The 18,564-nt window shown below is 37.1% G+C and overlaps 1 protein-coding gene across 3 annotated transcripts in view; it reads left to right on the top strand.

The window, feature by feature from the left end:
* The first annotated feature begins 233 nt into the window (after positions 1–233).
* LOC137952516 (nuclear-pore anchor) overlaps positions 234–18,564 on the top strand; it is an 80,743-nt gene continuing 62,412 nt past the window's right edge. For all 3 annotated transcript variants that reach the window (XR_011112296.1, XM_068799590.1, XM_068799589.1), the window contains exons 1-12: positions 234–606; positions 690–836; positions 1,685–1,783; positions 2,691–2,819; positions 3,106–3,198; positions 3,328–3,393; positions 5,747–5,836; positions 5,932–6,009; positions 6,163–6,287; positions 7,753–7,879; positions 7,966–8,058; positions 16,195–16,243. Coding sequence is in view for 2 of the 3 variants with exons in the window: in XM_068799590.1 (XP_068655691.1) it covers positions 301–606; positions 690–836; positions 1,685–1,783; positions 2,691–2,819; positions 3,106–3,198; positions 3,328–3,393; positions 5,747–5,836; positions 5,932–6,009; positions 6,163–6,287; positions 7,753–7,879; positions 7,966–8,058; positions 16,195–16,243 (1,402 nt within the window). In the remaining variant the exon portion in view is untranslated. The remainder of the gene's footprint in view (positions 607–689; positions 837–1,684; positions 1,784–2,690; positions 2,820–3,105; positions 3,199–3,327; positions 3,394–5,746; positions 5,837–5,931; positions 6,010–6,162; positions 6,288–7,752; positions 7,880–7,965; positions 8,059–16,194; positions 16,244–18,564) is intronic.

The raw sequence follows: 18,564 nt of genomic DNA, 5'->3' as shown, positions 1-18,564 counted from the left end.
GATAACTTAATTATTATTTTTTTTTTATCAGACCGTAACTTGTGAAGTTAAAACTATGCGACCCGCCACGGCCGAAACGTCACTCGCTTTGGCAGCCGTATCTGAAAATCCGGGACCCTCAAACTTGATCGCAGCCACTAGAATCACTCGCGTTTCGAGTTACCGCCCTTAGAAACCGTCATATAGGGCTCCCTCGCGCAGTGCATTCTCGTTCTCCTACTCCGACAGAATCGTGCCTTGTCCTCCTCTCTTTGGCATCTATGCTCCCCGCTCTTTAGAGTTTCTTCCATCCTCTCATAAATGCCGCTTTTTCTCTCCGAAGAAGAATTTAGCCGGTGCTCCGGCGACGCTTCTCTGGTGGCCGTGAAGGCCGACTTGTACATACGCGATCTCATACTTCAACTTGAAACCGCGAAAGCCAAATCCGATGCTTCGTCGATTACTGCCGAGCAAACTTGCACTCTCCTCGAACAGAAGTACGTATCTCTTTCTTTCGATTTCTCCAATCTTCAGTCGGAGAACCTTTCTCTCTCTTCCGCTCTAGAAAAACGCGCGTCTGAGCTCGCCGAGGTCCAGGCGGAAAAGCACCAGACTCACCTGAAAGCTGTAAGATATTATATTGACACGTAAAGGATGTGCTTAGTGCTTGATATATGCTTTTTGTTATTATGATTTGGTTCCCGTTTCAGATTGTGAAGGATGGAGAGCTTGAGAGGTTATCAGTCGAGGTTTCGGAGCTGCATAAGTCGAGGAGGCAGTTGTTGGAGCTGTTGGAGCAGAAGGATTTGGAGATAGGAGAGAAAAATTCTCTCATAAAAAGCTATTTGGACAAAATTGTGAGTTGTTTTCGGCTTTCATCGCTTTCGCGCCTTTCTGTTTTGGATTTTTTGTTGTTTGCGCTTTTCTTTTCTTTTCAGTTTTTTCTTCTTCGAGGGGTTAGGGTTCTATAGTTTCGAGGGGGCGAAAATACATGCCTGCTGAAGAAGATGTTCGAACTTCTGTCGGTCACCTTTTTAACAGGTAGAGAAACTGAGACTAGTTCTGGAAGAATGCTGCCACCATTGCTACTAATGTGATGCAGAGTTCGTCAAACCAAATTGGCTTGCTTTGCTAGAAATCACGGTGTGCAGTCAAATTGCTCCGTGGTTTAGTTTTCACTGTCTGCGAATGCTACTCTTTCGTCCTGCCAAGTCAAAATAATTACTGCTTTGATATTGTGCAGCTTGATAGAAGCGATTGAATAGTCTCTGGTTTCGTTCAATAGAAAGGCTCCAAGTTTTCTTCCGTTCTGGGACGAGACTAGGGTTCGACATCAGATACCAGTAATAGGTTGATGTAAACCTCATCGAAATTGCTTCTGGAGGCCATTTATGAAATTTAGGAATAGTCTTCCCTGGAGACGTATTAATTTTGGTGAATATACCATGTCAAGGAAAAACTTGTAAGGACTAAGGAGAGGTAGGGGTTGAGTAATCTAATACTTCTTGAGAGTCGTGCTTTAAGAAGCATAGAGTTCAAGTTCTCTATGGTCCTGTGTAGTTTCAGGTGCTTCACTTGTATTTATTTTTTTGTATGGAGTGGTCGCGTTGGGAGGCCACCAAATGTAATTCTAAGGTTTCCCATCCTTCTTATATGGGTTTATGTTACACCAAGGATGTTTCACATTTCTTGCTTTGCGCTGAAGGTCCACTTGTCAGATGAGATCGCTTTAAAAGAGGCTAAGTTACATGACATTGAGGCAGAATCTGCATGTTGTCATGCTGCCTGTGCTCGTCTCTCTCAGGTGTGTGTATTTTCTTTTACTGGCAATCTGAACATTCCTTCCATGTGTGATTTCTTGGAATTTTTTCCTGACGGCAGTTGGTTTTCTTCTTCAAATTGGTCTAACATGTCATTTAGGCCAATAGATTATTATTCTTAGCTGAGTGCTTCATCTTTTCTTGAGCTATATTGAATACTTGGTTTATTTGCTTGTGTTTCAATTTTCAAATAACTTAAAAAGGAGCTAGTAAAGTGCCTGAAGCAGTACACTGTAAAAAATTCCAATGGTGGTGTTGACTCTTTTATCTGCACTATGAAGCCGTAAGAAAAAAATAGAAATGAAGGTGAATGGAAGAGCCATCAAAAGGTCATTTCTGATGCATCCATTCAGTGGCTCTAGTCTTCAATATGACCAGAGTAAATTTGTAGCTAAGCTTCTTTGATTCTGCAGGTGTCAATTGAAAGTAGTGAATGTCCATTCCAGTTAGCTGGAAGCGTTTGCTGCTTCCATTGATTCGTTCATGAAGATAATTTTTCTCTAACTGTCTTTCAACCGAACTAAATGGGTTTCTCCACTGGGGAATCAAATTCCAGCTACTATGATTGAACTTATGAATAATACTTGTCTGAACAAATTAGCAAATTGTGTGCATGAGAGATCTTGTTCTCTTTGTCTATTGTTCACTGTATTTGTCTTACTATTTCCTGCTACTAACAGATCTACGAACTCAGAATTTTTTTCCTATTTTTCATTTGAGAAGCTGTTCTTGTTCCTCCATCTTTTTGTTTCATAATACCATTCTTTTGTTTTAGCTTTTTACCTAATTATTCACTTGAGTGTCATGTGCTTGTGTTACTTTGACTTATTGAGACCTCTTGAATGCTTACATATTGGCACTTCTTCTGGATGTCATTTCCTTGTATGACAGGAGAAGGAACTTATTGAGAGGCACAATGTTTGGCTTAATGATGAGTTGACTGCCAAAGTTAATAGCTTCATTGAGCTTCGCAAAAGCCATACTGAATTAGAGTCGGATATGTCTGCGAAATTAGCTGATGTGAGTCTACTACTTGTATTTACGTCTTCTATATCACATAGCCTAGTTTCTCTGGCATATATCGTGAGGGACCAGTCTGGACCATCTGTTTTGTCATTAAGACTGAATCTGACTGGTCCATTTTTCTGTGTGTCTCTTGTTTCCCTCCTTCCTCCTGCATTCTTCAGTAACATACTTATTTCCTTTGTTTTAAATGTTCATTTAAGTGACAAAATGAGAAGCATAAACATGAGAAATTGAACTGGTTTTCTGGTAGTCTAGTAATTTTTCTGGTTTGTTTCCTTAGGTTGAGAGACAGTACAATGAATGTTTGAACTCCTTAAGTTGGTACAAAGAGAGTTTACGTGAACTCGAAAACAAATTGACATCTGTACAAGAGGTTTGGTTTGCTCTAACTGAACTTTCAGATTCTCGTTGTATGCAATACCTACTTCTTCCTTATCTTACCTTGTGACTTTTTTGTTTGTTAAAAGCAAGAAATATAATTACATTTATTGTATAAGTGTAGGAACTCTGTTCAACTAAAGACACCGCTGCTACTAATCAGGAGCGCTTTTCTGCAGAAGTAGCAACGGTGAGTTCTAGTAGTATTAGATTCATTTCAGATCTCTATTCTTTGATTGGTGTAATCTTCATTGTTGCATGATGATCTAAAATAAGCTGTTTCAGAGCACTTGTGCAATGAAATGCATAAGTCACTAATATGAAGTTTTGGTGTTCCAAATGAATTGTTTTGGACCTAATAGAATAACTATCTTCCTTGATATGTTGTTAAAATTGGGCTCAGGTCCATCACAAATTACTAGTTGAAGTTAAAGAATCTTTTCTGTACTAATAACAACATTTTTTGTTTTTAAATTTTAACTTACGTGGGATTGTTTCCACTAACACTTCTCATGTTTAGAGATAAGCAAACAGACGATTGGCCTTTGATGTGGATAATATAAACTATGCTCAATAGAGCAGATGCCTTGCTCTCATACCTTGTTAAAGCTTTGCTAGTTCCTCCCACAACAACCAGAGGAGGTAGGAGAGACATGTTTCCAACTAGTAGCTTTATGATATTTCAAACTTACCTTTGTTGGATTATTCCCAATAATACTGCAATGACTCAGTTTTTTTTTTTTTTTTTTTTTGTAGTACTAATGTCTTGTTGGACTATTTGTGAATTGAAAATACCTTTTCAAAAGATCCGCTTTCATAGTTTTGATATCTTTACTAGCGCAGTTTTTGTCATTGTCAGCTATATAATAGCCACATACTGCTTTGTAATTACTGCTAGATCTGTATTCAAGTTTGAAATTGTAATTAATGGGTGATGTTCATCCAAAAGAAAAAGCAAATGGATAGTAATCTACAAAAAATACTTCCTCTCTTCTTTTAATTATGATGATTTTTTCATTGTTTCAGAAAATAGAAAATAAATAGTTTATGAACTTTAGAGGTCATCATATGCACAAAACATATAAATGTAGATGCTGAAGATGCAACTTTAATATTATCCTGAAGAATGGTTATCCAACACATGAAAGAAAAATTAGCTTGCTCATGAAGTTGATCCTGCCCGAGAGGATGCGTGCGGGTCAGGAGGGAAGAGACCTTTGCGGGTCTCATTTAATCTCCGAAGTCGCCAATTCGCGGGTCTCATGTAACCTCCGAAGTCATCTTAAATGAATCGATTCAACTCAATGAATTGATTCAACTCCAACTCATCCTTGGGTGTTAGTGTAGACGAGTTCAAGTATACTAGAAAACAGATTCCAGTGTTAGTGCCCAAAATGAAAAATATGATATAAACAAGAGAATGAGTAACTTTTTATAATATACTTAAATAGAACATATACCTAAATAGATAATTAACCAAAATAAACATGGTTACTACACTTATAAGTGATTTAATGTGTATTATTAATTAATGAAAGACTATATTATTATATTACTTAATGATTACAATTTATCAAAAAATTAATATAATAATTATGTGTGACTAGAATAAATTTAAAAAAAAAAATAAAGTAAAAAATAACAGAAGCGAATATAATAAATAAATAAATTATTTTTAATAACATAAGATATATTTTAAAATTAAAAAGCACTAATTTAATACAGTAATAAAAATAAAAATAATAAATAAATATAATAAATAAATAAATATATTATTTTATCAAATACATAATATATATTTTTACGTATTATTAATTAATAATATATTGCTTCAAAATTTAAAACCATTGGTTTAATTAATTATAGCAATGGGATAATTAAACCAAAACAATTTATCAAATGTTTACACTAACAATATTTTAATTACGACTATTAAATCACTAATTTAATACAGTAATTACAAAATGAATATACTGAATAAATAAAAATAATTATTTTATAAATAACAAAATATGGATGATTTAAAAAAATAAATATAATGAAGTTATGACGCTGGTTTAATTTTTCCTAATTTAGGAAAAATTAAACCAGCGTCGTTTTCCTCATGGCGCCTTTAATGGCGGGAGAGAACGGCGGGCCAGCGAGCAACCAGTTGTTTCTGATTGTTGTTTGTATGAGGCATTTTTTTTTTCTAGCAGATTGTAGTTTTTGAGTTCTGGAAGCGTGTATTCTTCATAGAAAGAGAAGGTACAAATTACTTGGCATAGAGTACCTGGGTTATGTACTCCACGTTCTTATTTGTTGGATCATGAGCAAGAAACAATCTGATTCAGTGAAAGCTAAGACGACAGCAAAGTCATGGTAATAAGACCACTAACAACACAATGCTGAGGAGGGATACTGTGCCTAATCTATCATATTAACGACTAGTGCATTGGAAATTCGGCTAGTTAATATGTTTTAAATGATTTCTGATTATGAACTACTGTATCTGACACCTCTTAAAAAGACTAATTGATCTTTTCTTTCACTAACAACTAAAGGTATCTAAACTTGCTGATTTGTACAAAGAGAGTGCTGAAGAATGGTCTAGGAAGGCAGGTGATCTTGAAGGTGTAATTAAAGCACTGGAAGTAAGGAATTTTCTTTAACTGCCGTAGCTTCTTTTGTGTTCTAACTAACTGAAAGTCCTTTCAGTTTTTTAATTTTTTCAATTATTCATGTGTAGACACATTTGAGTCAGGTGGAAAATGATTACAGAGAAAAACTTGAGAAAGAAGTGTCTGTGAAGGAAGATTTGGAAAAGGTCTGCTGTTCAATCCATACGCATCTTTTTTTTTTTTGGGGGGGGGGGGTATTTTCTCTTCAAAGTTCAAATATTCTGCATTTAGTGCTTTCAGTTTCTTTTGTCACTTGAATAATTTTGATCTTCTTGTCATGTGGTATGGTTCACCTTTAGGAAGCTCTGGACTTGAAGACGAAACTGGAAAAATGTGAAGCAGAGATTGAGAATGCTAGAAAAGATAATGAAATGAGTCTTCTTCCTATATCGAGCTTTGAAAATGTTTCAACTATGGCAGGCAGGTATGGCCCAAAACTCTAAAACGGTGATTCAAGTTTTAGATCTTTGTTCTTCATTCTAAATTGTCTGTTTATTATTGTTGTGATTATTGTTATTGTTATTTTTATTGTTATTGGTTTTTTGAATTACCTTGCCTGGATGGGTTGTAGCTTCATAAATCTGATGCCGTTCTAAAATTTAATTTATTGATGTCTTGGAAGTATATAGAAATGGCAATTATGCTTTGAACTAACTATCGTGGAGTAACTTTCATTTCCCAAGAACTAGACTTTTCCTTACTAAAAAAAAAGAACAAGGCTTTTCAGAAAAAAAAAAAAAAATTATAATGGAAGAACTGATTTAGGAGTAACATTTGATGTGTAAAAGAAGCAATAAAACCGGGGAGGGCTTACAAAGTTGGAGGAAAGGAAATGTAGTATAACACGGGTGCATTAGTGCCCCTTTTTTTTAATTTGAAAAATGTTAGATTGCTTGAAATAAATAAAAACAAAGTAACTGATCCTATGACTGCTTGACTGCAGTACTATAAGTTTGTTCTTTGGATACAAGTGATGTTAAAAATGCACCAGTTTCAGTTCCTTTCTAGTAAAATAAAACAACTTGGATTATAAAATCTGACTTTAGTCATTTTTCAAAAATGGTTTTGGCAAGTTTTTGGAAGACAAAACTAGAGGAGGGGCCATTTTTTTTTTTTTCAAAAACGACAATCCAATTCTTGTTGCTAAAGGAGATTTTCACTTGAAAATATTATAAAATGTCAGAAGTTCTAACATACATGTATGCTGAAGTTGGACAAATGACTGGCCGAAGTTAGATCTCCCAACAAATGTTATTGTCTAACAACCACTTTCCTTACTTTTCATACTCCTAGAAAGCTGGGACTCATTGCCCTCAACAGTCCCCTGCATTCTACGGTTAAAGATACATTTTAACCAAGATATAGAGAACATAGATGTACACAGGGTTGCCTATAAAGACATATTGCACCATATGTCTGGGATTTTGGGGTAGCTGAGACACCCTGTATCAGCCGATACAGACCGATGCAAGGGGGTGTATCAGTCGATACGCCCTGATACATATCGGATTTTGGGGTACTCGATACTTATCAATAAGATACATGCACCACTGGATGTCCGGGCAAGAGAAGATACATGCATGGGCCACTAAACAGAACCTTACTGGATTGAATTCACTCTCATACCAAATGGAGGAGATACCTTCCAAAGTGACTAGCTGATGGTTACGAGACCTCTTCCTGGATCTTTCTAAAAACGAACCAATGTGAGAATGTTCTCTAGCAATTTTTTCTTCTTCTGATGCTCAGAATGGTGGGAATTTAACCTACCAACATCATGGAATAGTATCAGTTACTTCATATCTTAGCTGTTTAATTACATCATGAAATGGTGTCCCATGTTTGATAGAAATTTATCGCCATTACTGCTTCTATTGTTCATTTTGCAGATGGATTGGTGAACATGAATGTAATGATAAAAGTAAAAAAGAGGATTGTCTCTTACTTGTACCAAAGGTACCGACAGGTATTTCAGGTACTGCTTTGGCAACGTCTCTTTTGCGTGATGGTTGGAATGTAAGTAAAATCTTTTGTTTTTTTGGTTTTTCTCTTTCTTGTGATCCTATTGCAATAGCTGAAACAACAAAATTTTGAGCTTTCAGTTGGTTAAAATGTATGAGAAATATCAAGAAGCTGTTGATGCCTTGCAACATGAAAGATTGGGTCGGAAGCACTCAGAGGCTGTGTTGGAAAGGGTAACTATCTGTGTAGTTTTATTTTCCTGAAAATAATTATCCTTGTAGTTATTGAAAAATATGAGTTTTGGAGAGAAAATAGAAGAGAAAAGCGGAGAAAAGGAGACCTAGGAGAAGAGCAGCCTTGCTGCCTTGAAGGACATGCCAGAAAAGCATGCCTCCCTCTTTTTAATCAGGGTTTAAGTGATATTTTACAAGAGGATAAAAATGCCCCCCAATACTCAAAATTACATTTCTCCTAAAATAAATGTCTAAATTGAATTAAAATTAAACCATAGATAAGATAAGACATTGTCTATTTGACAACCATACTATAAGAGAAAAATGTTGTTAAGGGATAGTCCCACATGGATTACTGAGTACAAAGATCTTGAGTTTATTAGCTGAAAAAGAGGCTTCCTAAGGTGGTTAGTCATTTTGGGATGGGCCTTGGACCCAACATAACATGGTATCAGAACAGGTACTTATATGTGGGCTTGCACCTAAAAACTATCTACTTGTAGAGCCACAAAAGAGGGCCTACACCTAAACTATCCACTTGTAGAGTCAAAAAAAAGAAGGCCTACACCTAACTGCCTATTCCTAAATTATCCACTTGTAGAGCCACAAAAGAGGGTCTACACGTGAGGGGGAGTGTTAAGGAATAGTCCCACATGGATTACTGAGTACAAAGATCTTGAGTTTATTACCTGGAAAAGAGGCTTCCTAGTGGCTAGTCATTTTGGGATGGGCCTTGGACCCAACTTAACAAATGTAATATAGGAAATCACTAAAATACCCTGGTACTGGTATTTTAATACTCCCCCCTCAAGCTAGGAGAGTAGATATCAAACAACCCCAACTTGTTATTGATGGATACATGTTCACGTCTTCCCAAAGGCTTGGTAAATATATCTCCCAATTGGTTTGAAGATTTTACATAAGGAGTTCTCACCTCCCCTTGCTTAACTGCTGTTCTAATGAAGTGCAGTCAACCTCTATTTGTTTCATCCTCTCATAGAATACAGGGTTGTTGGCAATAAAAATGACCGCCTGGTTATCACAATTCATAACCATTGGTTTCAATACTGTGCCTCACAAAATCTGTCATCTACTATCCTCTCAATCACCATTGCTAATCTCCCAAAGCTTCAAAAGATCCTTCTCTCATGTTGCATAGGGCATATCCTATGGGGATTATGGAAGGAAAGAAATAGGAAAAAAATTCAATTTTAAATCTTCCCCTCTGAAATATTGATTGATAACATTACGGGCCATGTAACAATCTGGCTACTGACCCAACAAGAATTCAGAAGCTCCAATCTTAGAGGAAATTGGCAGCTGGTTGCTGGGCTGTCTCAGCCTTCCCGCCCCCCGATAATGGCTATCTGGGCCCCTCCACCAATGGGTCACTTCAAGCTAAACTTCGATGGAAGCGCCTTTGGCTGCCTGGGTCTTGTAGGCTATTTAGGAGTTATCCACGATGCAAACGGCTATCTCCTCTTCTCCATTGCGGGGCCACTTGAGTCTCCAACTCCACCACAATAGAACTCTCTGGATTGCTTAACGGAATTCAAGTATTTACAAGTCGGCTCATGGGCCTCTTCTGCATCGAAGGGGATTCAAAGATAGTCATTGATTGGTGTGCAAAGTCTATCAAATCTCCATGACATCATTGGGATATGTATTCAGAGATTTGTAATTTAATTTCTTCTTTAAATTGTAATTGGAAGCACATTCTTCGTTCTGCAAAGCATTTGGCAAACATTCAGGCTAAGATGGGTATTTCGCTAGAACACCTTGTTGTGGAGGAAGGCCCGCCTAGCTAGGTTTGTTTGTACTTTATCTTTTAATTGTTTATACACTACATTTCAAAAAAAAAAAAAAAAAAAAAAAAAACTATGTGAGCCATTTCTTGTTACTTGGTTTCTGTAGTAGATCTAGCCACAATTGTTTGTTTCTTACTTTTCCAACTTACCAAGTTGCCTCCAATAAAACAATAGTAGCTTGACGTAGAATGTCTATCCATCTTACACCCAGCATAATCGACATCAGAATACTCAAGTACATCAACTTTCTCATTCCGAGTATATTGAAGACCTTTTCTAGGTGCACCCTTCAAGTACTTTAAAATCCTTTGAGCAACTTCTAAATGGACTTTCTAAGGATTTTCCATGAATTGGCTCACAATTCCCATGGCAAGTGAGATATTTGGCTTGGTAATTGTTGTATAGATCAGTTTACCTACCAATCATCGATATTGTGTTTTATCCTCGAGTGTAGGACGCTGGGTGTCATGCAGATTATGAAAAAAAATCTTCCATGGGGGTGTCTATGGGTTTAGCACCGAATAAACTATACTCCTGTAACATGTCCAATATACATTGTCTCTGAGAACGAACAATAACTTGCTTGCTACAAGCAACTTCAATGCCAAGGAAATACTTGAGAGAGCCGAAATCCTTTGTTTGGAAATGTGTGGCCATATATTGTTTTAACTTCTTGTAATACCATCAAGATCATCGCAAGGTAATACAATGTCATCTACATAGACAACCAAAACTACCACGTCGGTCTTCCTTTTAAGTAGAAACATGAAATGTTCACAATGGCTCGTATAGGACTCAAACTGTAGTACCATAGCACTAAACTTTTCAAATCAGGCTCATGGACTTTGTTTAAGTCCATAAATAGCCTTTGCAGCTTACACACTTTTCTTTTCTCCCCTTGAACAACATACCCGGGTGGTTGCTTCATAAGCACTTCCTCATGTAGATTAGCATATAAAAGAAACATGCTTCACATCAAGCTGAAAGAGAGACCAACCCTTATTAACAACCATAATGATTAAGGTACGTACCAAAGTAAGTTGGGCCATAATAGAGCATATCTCAAAAACATCAACTCCAAAAGTTTGTGTATACGCTTTTGCACCCATTCGTGCTTTGTAGAGGCCATCAACATTACATTTGATAGTATAAACCCAACGAGACCCCACAATAGCTGCTCGTACAGGTAGATCACATATACGCTATGTTCCCTGAGACACCAAAACACACATTTCATCATCCTTTGCTTGTTTCTGTTGTGGAGAGCATAAGGCTTTCTGCACTGAACGAGGTACATAGGAAGTAGATAATCACATAGCAAATAACTTGAAGCATGGGGACAAAAAATCAAGTGACATAGTTGGATATCGGATGAGAAGTTCAAGATTGTTTACCTTTCCATAGACTAATGGGCAAGTCCAAATCAGATACAATAGGATCTTGAGGCATTGAGGAAGTTGATGAATCATGAGAAAAGAGCTCTGTAGAGGTAATTGTTGGGGGACACTATAGGAACATGAGAACGGCGACTGTAAACACAAATAGGCAATAAAGAACTCAATGAAGCTGGTATATTCAAAATTGCAACAGGAGTAGGACTGTTTGAAGGAGACTCAGGTGAGATAGGAAGCTCGGTAGAAGATGCAAAATATCGAGTATGTTAAAAAAAAAGTCACATCAACTGACAGATGTCTTCCATCGGATAGGATCATAAAATTTGTACCCTTTTTGTTGACGAGAATATCCTAGAAAAATACACTTGACAGACCGAGGTGACAACTTATCAACTGACGTTCCAAACATAGGAACAAAACAAGTACATCCAAAAACACAAGGAACCACATCATCAATGTAAAATTTGTCTTTAAAACACGAAGTGGAACTTGATCACTCAAAACAGATGAGGGCATACGATTAATCAAGTTGCACGAAGCTAAAACTGCATCCCTCCTAAAGGATTTAAGAATATTCATATGTAGTGATAGTGTTCTTGTAACCTCAAGGAGATGTCTATTTTTATGTTCAGTTACCCCATTTTGTGTGGTATATCAGGGCAGGCTGTTTGATGGATAATACAATCAGAAACACAAAATACTGAAAATTTATGATTAAGATATTCCATACGATTGTCAGTACAAAGCATATGAACACAAACACCGAATTGATTCTTTATTTTATTGAAAAAATTGAGGAATACATCAAATACGTCGGACTTTTCCCATAGGGGGATATACCCAAGTTAGTCTATTGAAACCATCAATATACGATACACAATACTTAAAACCAAGTGGACTACGAATCCGACATGGATCTCATACATCAGAGTGATCTAATTTAAACAATTTGGTGCTTCGACTAAAACTAATTGAGAAATCGGAGTGACGATGTTTTCCTAGTTGATATGACTCACAATCAAATGAAATATCGGTTGGCAAGGAAGGAAAAAACAGATGTAGCTTAACTGGTGATGGATGTCCCAAGTTCAAATGCCACAAATAAGAAGAATATACAATAGTGAGTGCCACAACTTGTGAAACGGATACATCATCCAACATGTAGAGCTCCCCCTTCTCATGTCCCGGACCAATCGTCCTCTTCGTTTGCAAGTCTTGGAAAACACAGAAAGTAGGATAAAAGGTTATTGAACAATTCATAGATTTAGTAGTATGACTCACAAACAAGAGATTAATTGGAAACTTTGGTACGAATAAGACAAAATCTAAAGACATTTGTGGAGGTGTGAACTGTACCCTGCCTTTGAATGGGAGAGGAGGATCCATCAGCTAAAGTAACTAGACGATATGAATGAGATGGATTAATGGACTGCAATAAGAAGGGCACGCCTGACATGTGTGTAGAGGTTCCAAAATCAATGATCCAAGAGGGGGAATGGGGCACATTCTATGCAGTCATACTAGTACTAGCCATTGTGGTACTCGTTGAGGAAGGAGGAGTCTCAATAGTATGAGAAGCAATAGATGGAGCAGTCAACTCATCCATTTCCTTTACCAACTGCTGAATTTCTTCATAGGATCCAGTGTGTGAGGAGTCGTCCTTATCTGTGACTATAGAGTTGGCCCATGTAGGCTTACCAAAATTTTCCCTGCATTTATCCAAAATATGATTGGTCTTACCACAATGAACACATTTCTGATCCCCTGATCATTCTAGCCACGACTACAAATAGAGAAAGAGCGACCTCTACTTCTATTATTATCACTACAAAACTTACCATCAAGCTTACCAGTAGAAGATTGGAGGTTAAGAGCAGCTGTTTCTGAGAGAACTCCACCAGACTCATTCTTATTTACTACTACTGCACCTTCAACCTGAAGAACTCTATTAAAGCTTGCTCAAGGGTGGTCATATCCTCATTGGCTAACAACTGGGCTTGAAGCATCATACTCGGACCCTAAACTATCCAAAAATCGGGTTACTTGAATTTGATTTTCTTTCAATATTTGCAGTAAAAGGATAGAATGTACTAATTTCCTGTAGTACCCCTCTCATCTCAGTGAAATAATCTATCATTGATCTACCTCCACGTTTCATATTAAAATATTTCATATATAACTCATAGATCCTTGAAAAATTACTTTCTTGAGATAAAATAGAAGCCGAGGTAGTCCACATTGCCTTAGCAGTACTGCAACTCAAAATCTGGTCACTAAATCTGAACTCTATACTATTGATCAACCAGGTCATTACTAAATTATTTTTTGCCTCCCAATCTTCAGTAGTAGGCACATGGAAATCATCTATTATATATTTAGCCATTCTTCTGGCCCTCAAATACATCAAAACTAATCTAGATCCGTTCACGTAATTTGATCCATATGAGTTCTCAGTAGTCCCTTGAACAACAACTTGTGTGCTGCATTTAGCCATTAAATATAACAAATGACTACAATTTAGTGCACTAGAGCATCAATCAACCAAAGAGAAACACTTTTCCAAAATTTCTATGCTTACACAGTCTAGTGGGTCTCACATCAAAGTCAATTAGGGCAATTCAACACCCAATTCATTCAATTTCCAAGCAATAGTGATCAACTTCAGCAATTAAGAGCATAAATCGAGGAAAGAATGACCTAATTGCAAGAAATCAGGATGACATATGCCATATGAATGATGATGCAAGCATTAGGATTAGTGATGCAGGCAGATTTGAAGAATTTTCTTCAAATTGGCATTATCAAACACTTATAAATCCCATTAATCAATTAAATAGAAGCAGTAGTCATTAGCCAAGAGGCCAAGACAGGCAAAAAAAGGGGGAAATTGAAAATTTTACCCTACTAGTCTAGAAGCCTGTGATAATCCTTCAAGGAGATTTCTGAAAATGGAAAGGTTCCACAAAATTGAAAGAAATCAGCCCAAGATGTGCGTTAATGCTCTGATACTGTGAAAAGTATGAGATTTGGGGAGAAAATTGAAGAGAAAAGAGTAGAAAAGGAGATCTGGGGGAAGAGTAGCCTTGCTGTTTTGCAAAACGTACCAAAAAAGCACGTCCTTGCTCTTTTTAATCACGGTTTAAGTGATATTTTACAAAAGGACAAAATGTCCCTCAACACCTAAAATACATGTATAAATTGAATGAAAATTGAACCATAGATAAAATAAAACATTGCCTATCTAACAGTCATTGTATAAGAGAAAATATAATGTAAGAAATGTTCAAAATACCCTTGAACTGGGATTTTAATAGTTAGGACAATGCCTTTTCTGGATATTACCACTATTTCATGGATGCAGTTGTGCATTTGCTTCCTCATCTAATATGCTGTGCAATAGAATTCAAATTCAGAAATATATTTTAGAAAAAAGTCAAAAATGCTAAGCTGCAGAATCATGTGCAAGAGTTATAGAACAGGAAAACAAATAACTTCACAGAGAGATTTTGGTCAGGGTGGAACCCTTCAAAATATCAAGAGCTTGGTGTTTTTGACTGTGACTTGACGAAAAAAGGACTTCTCCTTTTTGTCTATGATTTTACTATAACTCTTGAAATCTCTTCATATTTGGTTTGTCTACACAAGAGAACACTGCTCTACATTTTAGGCTACCAATTGAATGAGGCCTATGTTTCCAGCTTGAATTTAGGTGGTAGATTAGGGGCCAAATATTTCAACGAGTGATGTTAAAAGGTGGGCAAACTAGGCCCTTGAACCTGCAACTACTCAAGGATGCCACATAATAGGTCAGAATTTGAAGCATTCTGGTATCTTCTGGGAATAGTCCTCATGCCTTTTGATGAGTTCTAGGATAACAGTAAACTACTGTTTCTTTATTATTTCATCAATAGAAGGGAATATGCATGTAGCTGGTCAAGACAACTCCAATGGTTCGTAACCGTAAACTACATCTTCAAAGCCCCCAACTGTTCTTGAGTGGACCCCGTCGTTGGCCGTTGTCCTTAAGTTAAACTTTGATGGCTTCTCTCTCAGCAACCCTGGGTTAGTACGATTTGGTGGAGTTGTTCGTGGCTCTCTAGGGAACCAGATCGTCTCCTTCTGCGGCCCTCTTGGTATCGCGAACTTCACAACGGCAAAGCTACACGACCCCCTTAATGGGCTCTATGTTTTCAGCGATCATTGCGCTGGCCCCATTCTCATCGAGGGAGATTCTATGGTGGTATCAGTTCGTGTGAGCAATCCTCAGTGCCACTGTGGCATCATTGGGACACTTTTTTGAGATTATGGAAATTGTCAGCCTTTTTATTTGTTTTTGGTCTCACATCCCGAGATCAACACATTATGTGGTTGATGGTTTGGCCAAACATGGAGCTTCCTTGCAATCTCTTGTTGTTAGGGGTTAGCTCCCCCTTTTTGTTTCCTTTGGTTATTTCTTTTAATAAAATCACCTTTCATAAAAAAAAGAAGAGAATATGTATGGCATATTTCAAACCAAAATAGCTTTGGTATCTGTTTGGGCTGTGGTAATTGTCTAGTTATGTTCACATCTGTTGAGCAAATGTTTTATTTTTATGATTGCATCATGTATATTGGGAATCATGTTGTAAGAAGTGCTAATCGTATAGCTGATTCTGTTTTATTTTTATGATTGCATCATGTTTATTGGGAATCATGTTGTACGAAGTGCTAATCTTATAGCTGATTTTTTAGCATGGTCTGGGGTTTCTTTATAATGTGAGCGATTCTTCCTCCTTGGTTACAGGCTTTGATACCCTTGGGGACCAATCTGCTCTTTTTGTATTTTCTTTTGTTTATTCTCTTTGAATGAATCTCTAATTTTTCTCAAAAATAAAAAATTCCTATATGATAACTTTGGACAACCTGATTGATTAATCATCTATCATCTTGTGCAGGTTCTATATGAAATAGAGGAGAAAGCTGAGATCATTTTGGATGAAAGAGGTATCTTTCTTGGTAGTTTTTTGTGTGAATTAAAAGATCCAAGAAACATGAAACTCATTTCTCGTCCATTTCTTCTTTTGCATAATATATGCTGCCTTTTCATTTTTTGATTATTTGAAAAAGGTGAGAATTTCATTACAAGAGAGTGAGAAGATACAAAAAGTGCAAAAAAGGTGATTAACAAATGAGCCAAGATAGAAATCAGCCTACATCAAGTGGGAAGGAGTCAATATAAAGGCTGCTGAGATTCTGAAGGAGGTCAAACAAATGACCTTCTTATTTGGGCCCTGGAGCCAAATGGTTTCCTGTTTTAGACTCCTCAATGGTCACCTGTTGGTGGGAATTGTTCCATTTTCGCCTGGAGTCTATCTGTGCCTCCAAAATCCAATTTTTTGTCTGAAGTGCTTGGAAAATCGAAAAACCAAAATTCTCACTCTAGATAACCTTATGAGAAGAGGCAACCTCAATCCCAGTGTTTCTTCTAGGCTTAGTCGGGATGCAACAGTAGATCATCTATTGCTTCCTCGCTCCTCCTTTGCCTGGAGGATTCGGTCCGACTTCTTCAGCCTCTTTGGTCTTAGTTTTTGTATCCTGGCTTCCTTTTTTGATCTCCTTGTGTAGTGCCTTGGCCTTGCGCTGCCAATGAGAAGCTCATGCTGAAGCTTGTCTTGCCTTTGTGCCACGAATGATCTGGCTGGAACGAACTCAGAGACACTTCCAAGGGCAGTCCTCATCTTTGGTTACCACTTCTCTTTGCATCTAGGACACATTATTTCTAGGCTATGCACCCTCAAGGAGTTCAAGCAATTTGAAGACGGTTACTTGAAGTAGAGCTGGGACTATTTTTCCAGGCCATCCTTTCCTAAGCACTCTCCTTTGCAGCAGTGGATCCCACCTGGGCTTGGTTGCATGAAGCTCCAGTTTGACAAAACTCCTCTTGGCTATCCTTGGGCCATTAGACTTCGTTGGTGTTTCCAGAGATAGCGATGGCAGCACTCTTCTTTCCATCTCCAGTCCTCTTCGTGTTACCGACTCCACTGATACTGAGCTCTCGGCCTCAGTTCACTGGTTGAGAAACCTCAAGGAGAAACTTCATAGCCACCTCATTGTGGAAGGTGATAAGTTGGTGCAACAAGAAGTCTCCTCCTTGGTGTCTTTGGGGGCTCATTTATGAGGTCTTAGATCTAGCTGAAAACGTAACTGCTTGGGACCATGTTTTGAGGTCAGCAAATTGTGTTGTTAGCTCCCTTACTTGGGAGGGGGTTTCCCACCAATCCCTCATTGTTAAGGGTCCCCTCTCTGTGTAGCTGCTTGCCTTTGGGTTGGTTAATGAAAGCACCCATTTAAAAAAAAAGTGGGAAGGAGTTGCTTTCAACAAGGTGATGAAGGGAAACTCCAGTTGGGGAATCTGCCATGCAATTTTTGAGAGAGAAAGAGAGAGAGAGAGAGGAAATTAGTTTTCTTTAAAAATTATTTTCCAAAGAAATTTGTAATGACATTCCTACACCATTTTGGGCTAGATACAAATATATTGTGTCCTTAACTTATATTGATGGGTTCAATGAAATAACCATTCCCACCAAAGCCTGGCCTAGTCAAATGAAGCATACTTTTCTAGACCTTTGCAAGAAAGAAATCCAAAACCTATTGGATAAAAAATTAATTTGAAAATCATACCCCCCCATGGAGTTGTATTACTTTTAATGTCAATAAAAATGCAGAGAAGGAACGAGGTGTTCCACGATTAGTGGTTAATTATAAACCACTTAATGATTGTTTGAAATGGATTAGATATCCAATCCTAACCAAAAAAGATTTATTAGACAGACTGTGTTCTTCTAAAATCTTTTCCAAATTTGATTTGAAATCTGGTTGTTGGCAAAATCAAATCAAAGTAAAGGACAAATGTAAAACTGCATTCACAGTACCTTTTGGTCATTTTGAATGAAATGTTATGCCTTTTGGTTTGAAGAATGCTCCTTTTGAATTTCAGAATATCATGAATGATATTTTTGCAAATTATTCTGAATTTACTATTGTTTATATTGATGATATCTTGGTTTATTCAGAATCTATTGATGCTCATTTTAAGTATTTAAATGTTTTCAAATATTTTATTCGAAAACATGGGTTGGTGATATTTTCACCAAAAATGAAATTGTTTAAGATCTCTATTAGATTTTTAGGTCATAATATCCATAAGGGAAAAATAGCTCCCATTGATCGAAGCATCGAGTTTGCCTCCAAATTTCCTGATGAAATTTTGGAAAGACTCAACTTCAGAGATTTCTTGGGAGTCTCAATTATATTGCTTATTATTA

This window comes from Aristolochia californica, unplaced genomic scaffold (assembly GCF_029961685.1).
Source record: "Aristolochia californica isolate CCGP_79_NKW_82.1479 unplaced genomic scaffold, dmAriCali1.0.hap1 SCAF_16, whole genome shotgun sequence".
Taxonomy (NCBI): domain Eukaryota; kingdom Viridiplantae; phylum Streptophyta; class Magnoliopsida; order Piperales; family Aristolochiaceae; genus Aristolochia; species Aristolochia californica.
The sequence above is the reverse complement of the archived record's forward strand: the minus strand, read 5'-3'. Positions and strand labels throughout refer to the sequence as shown.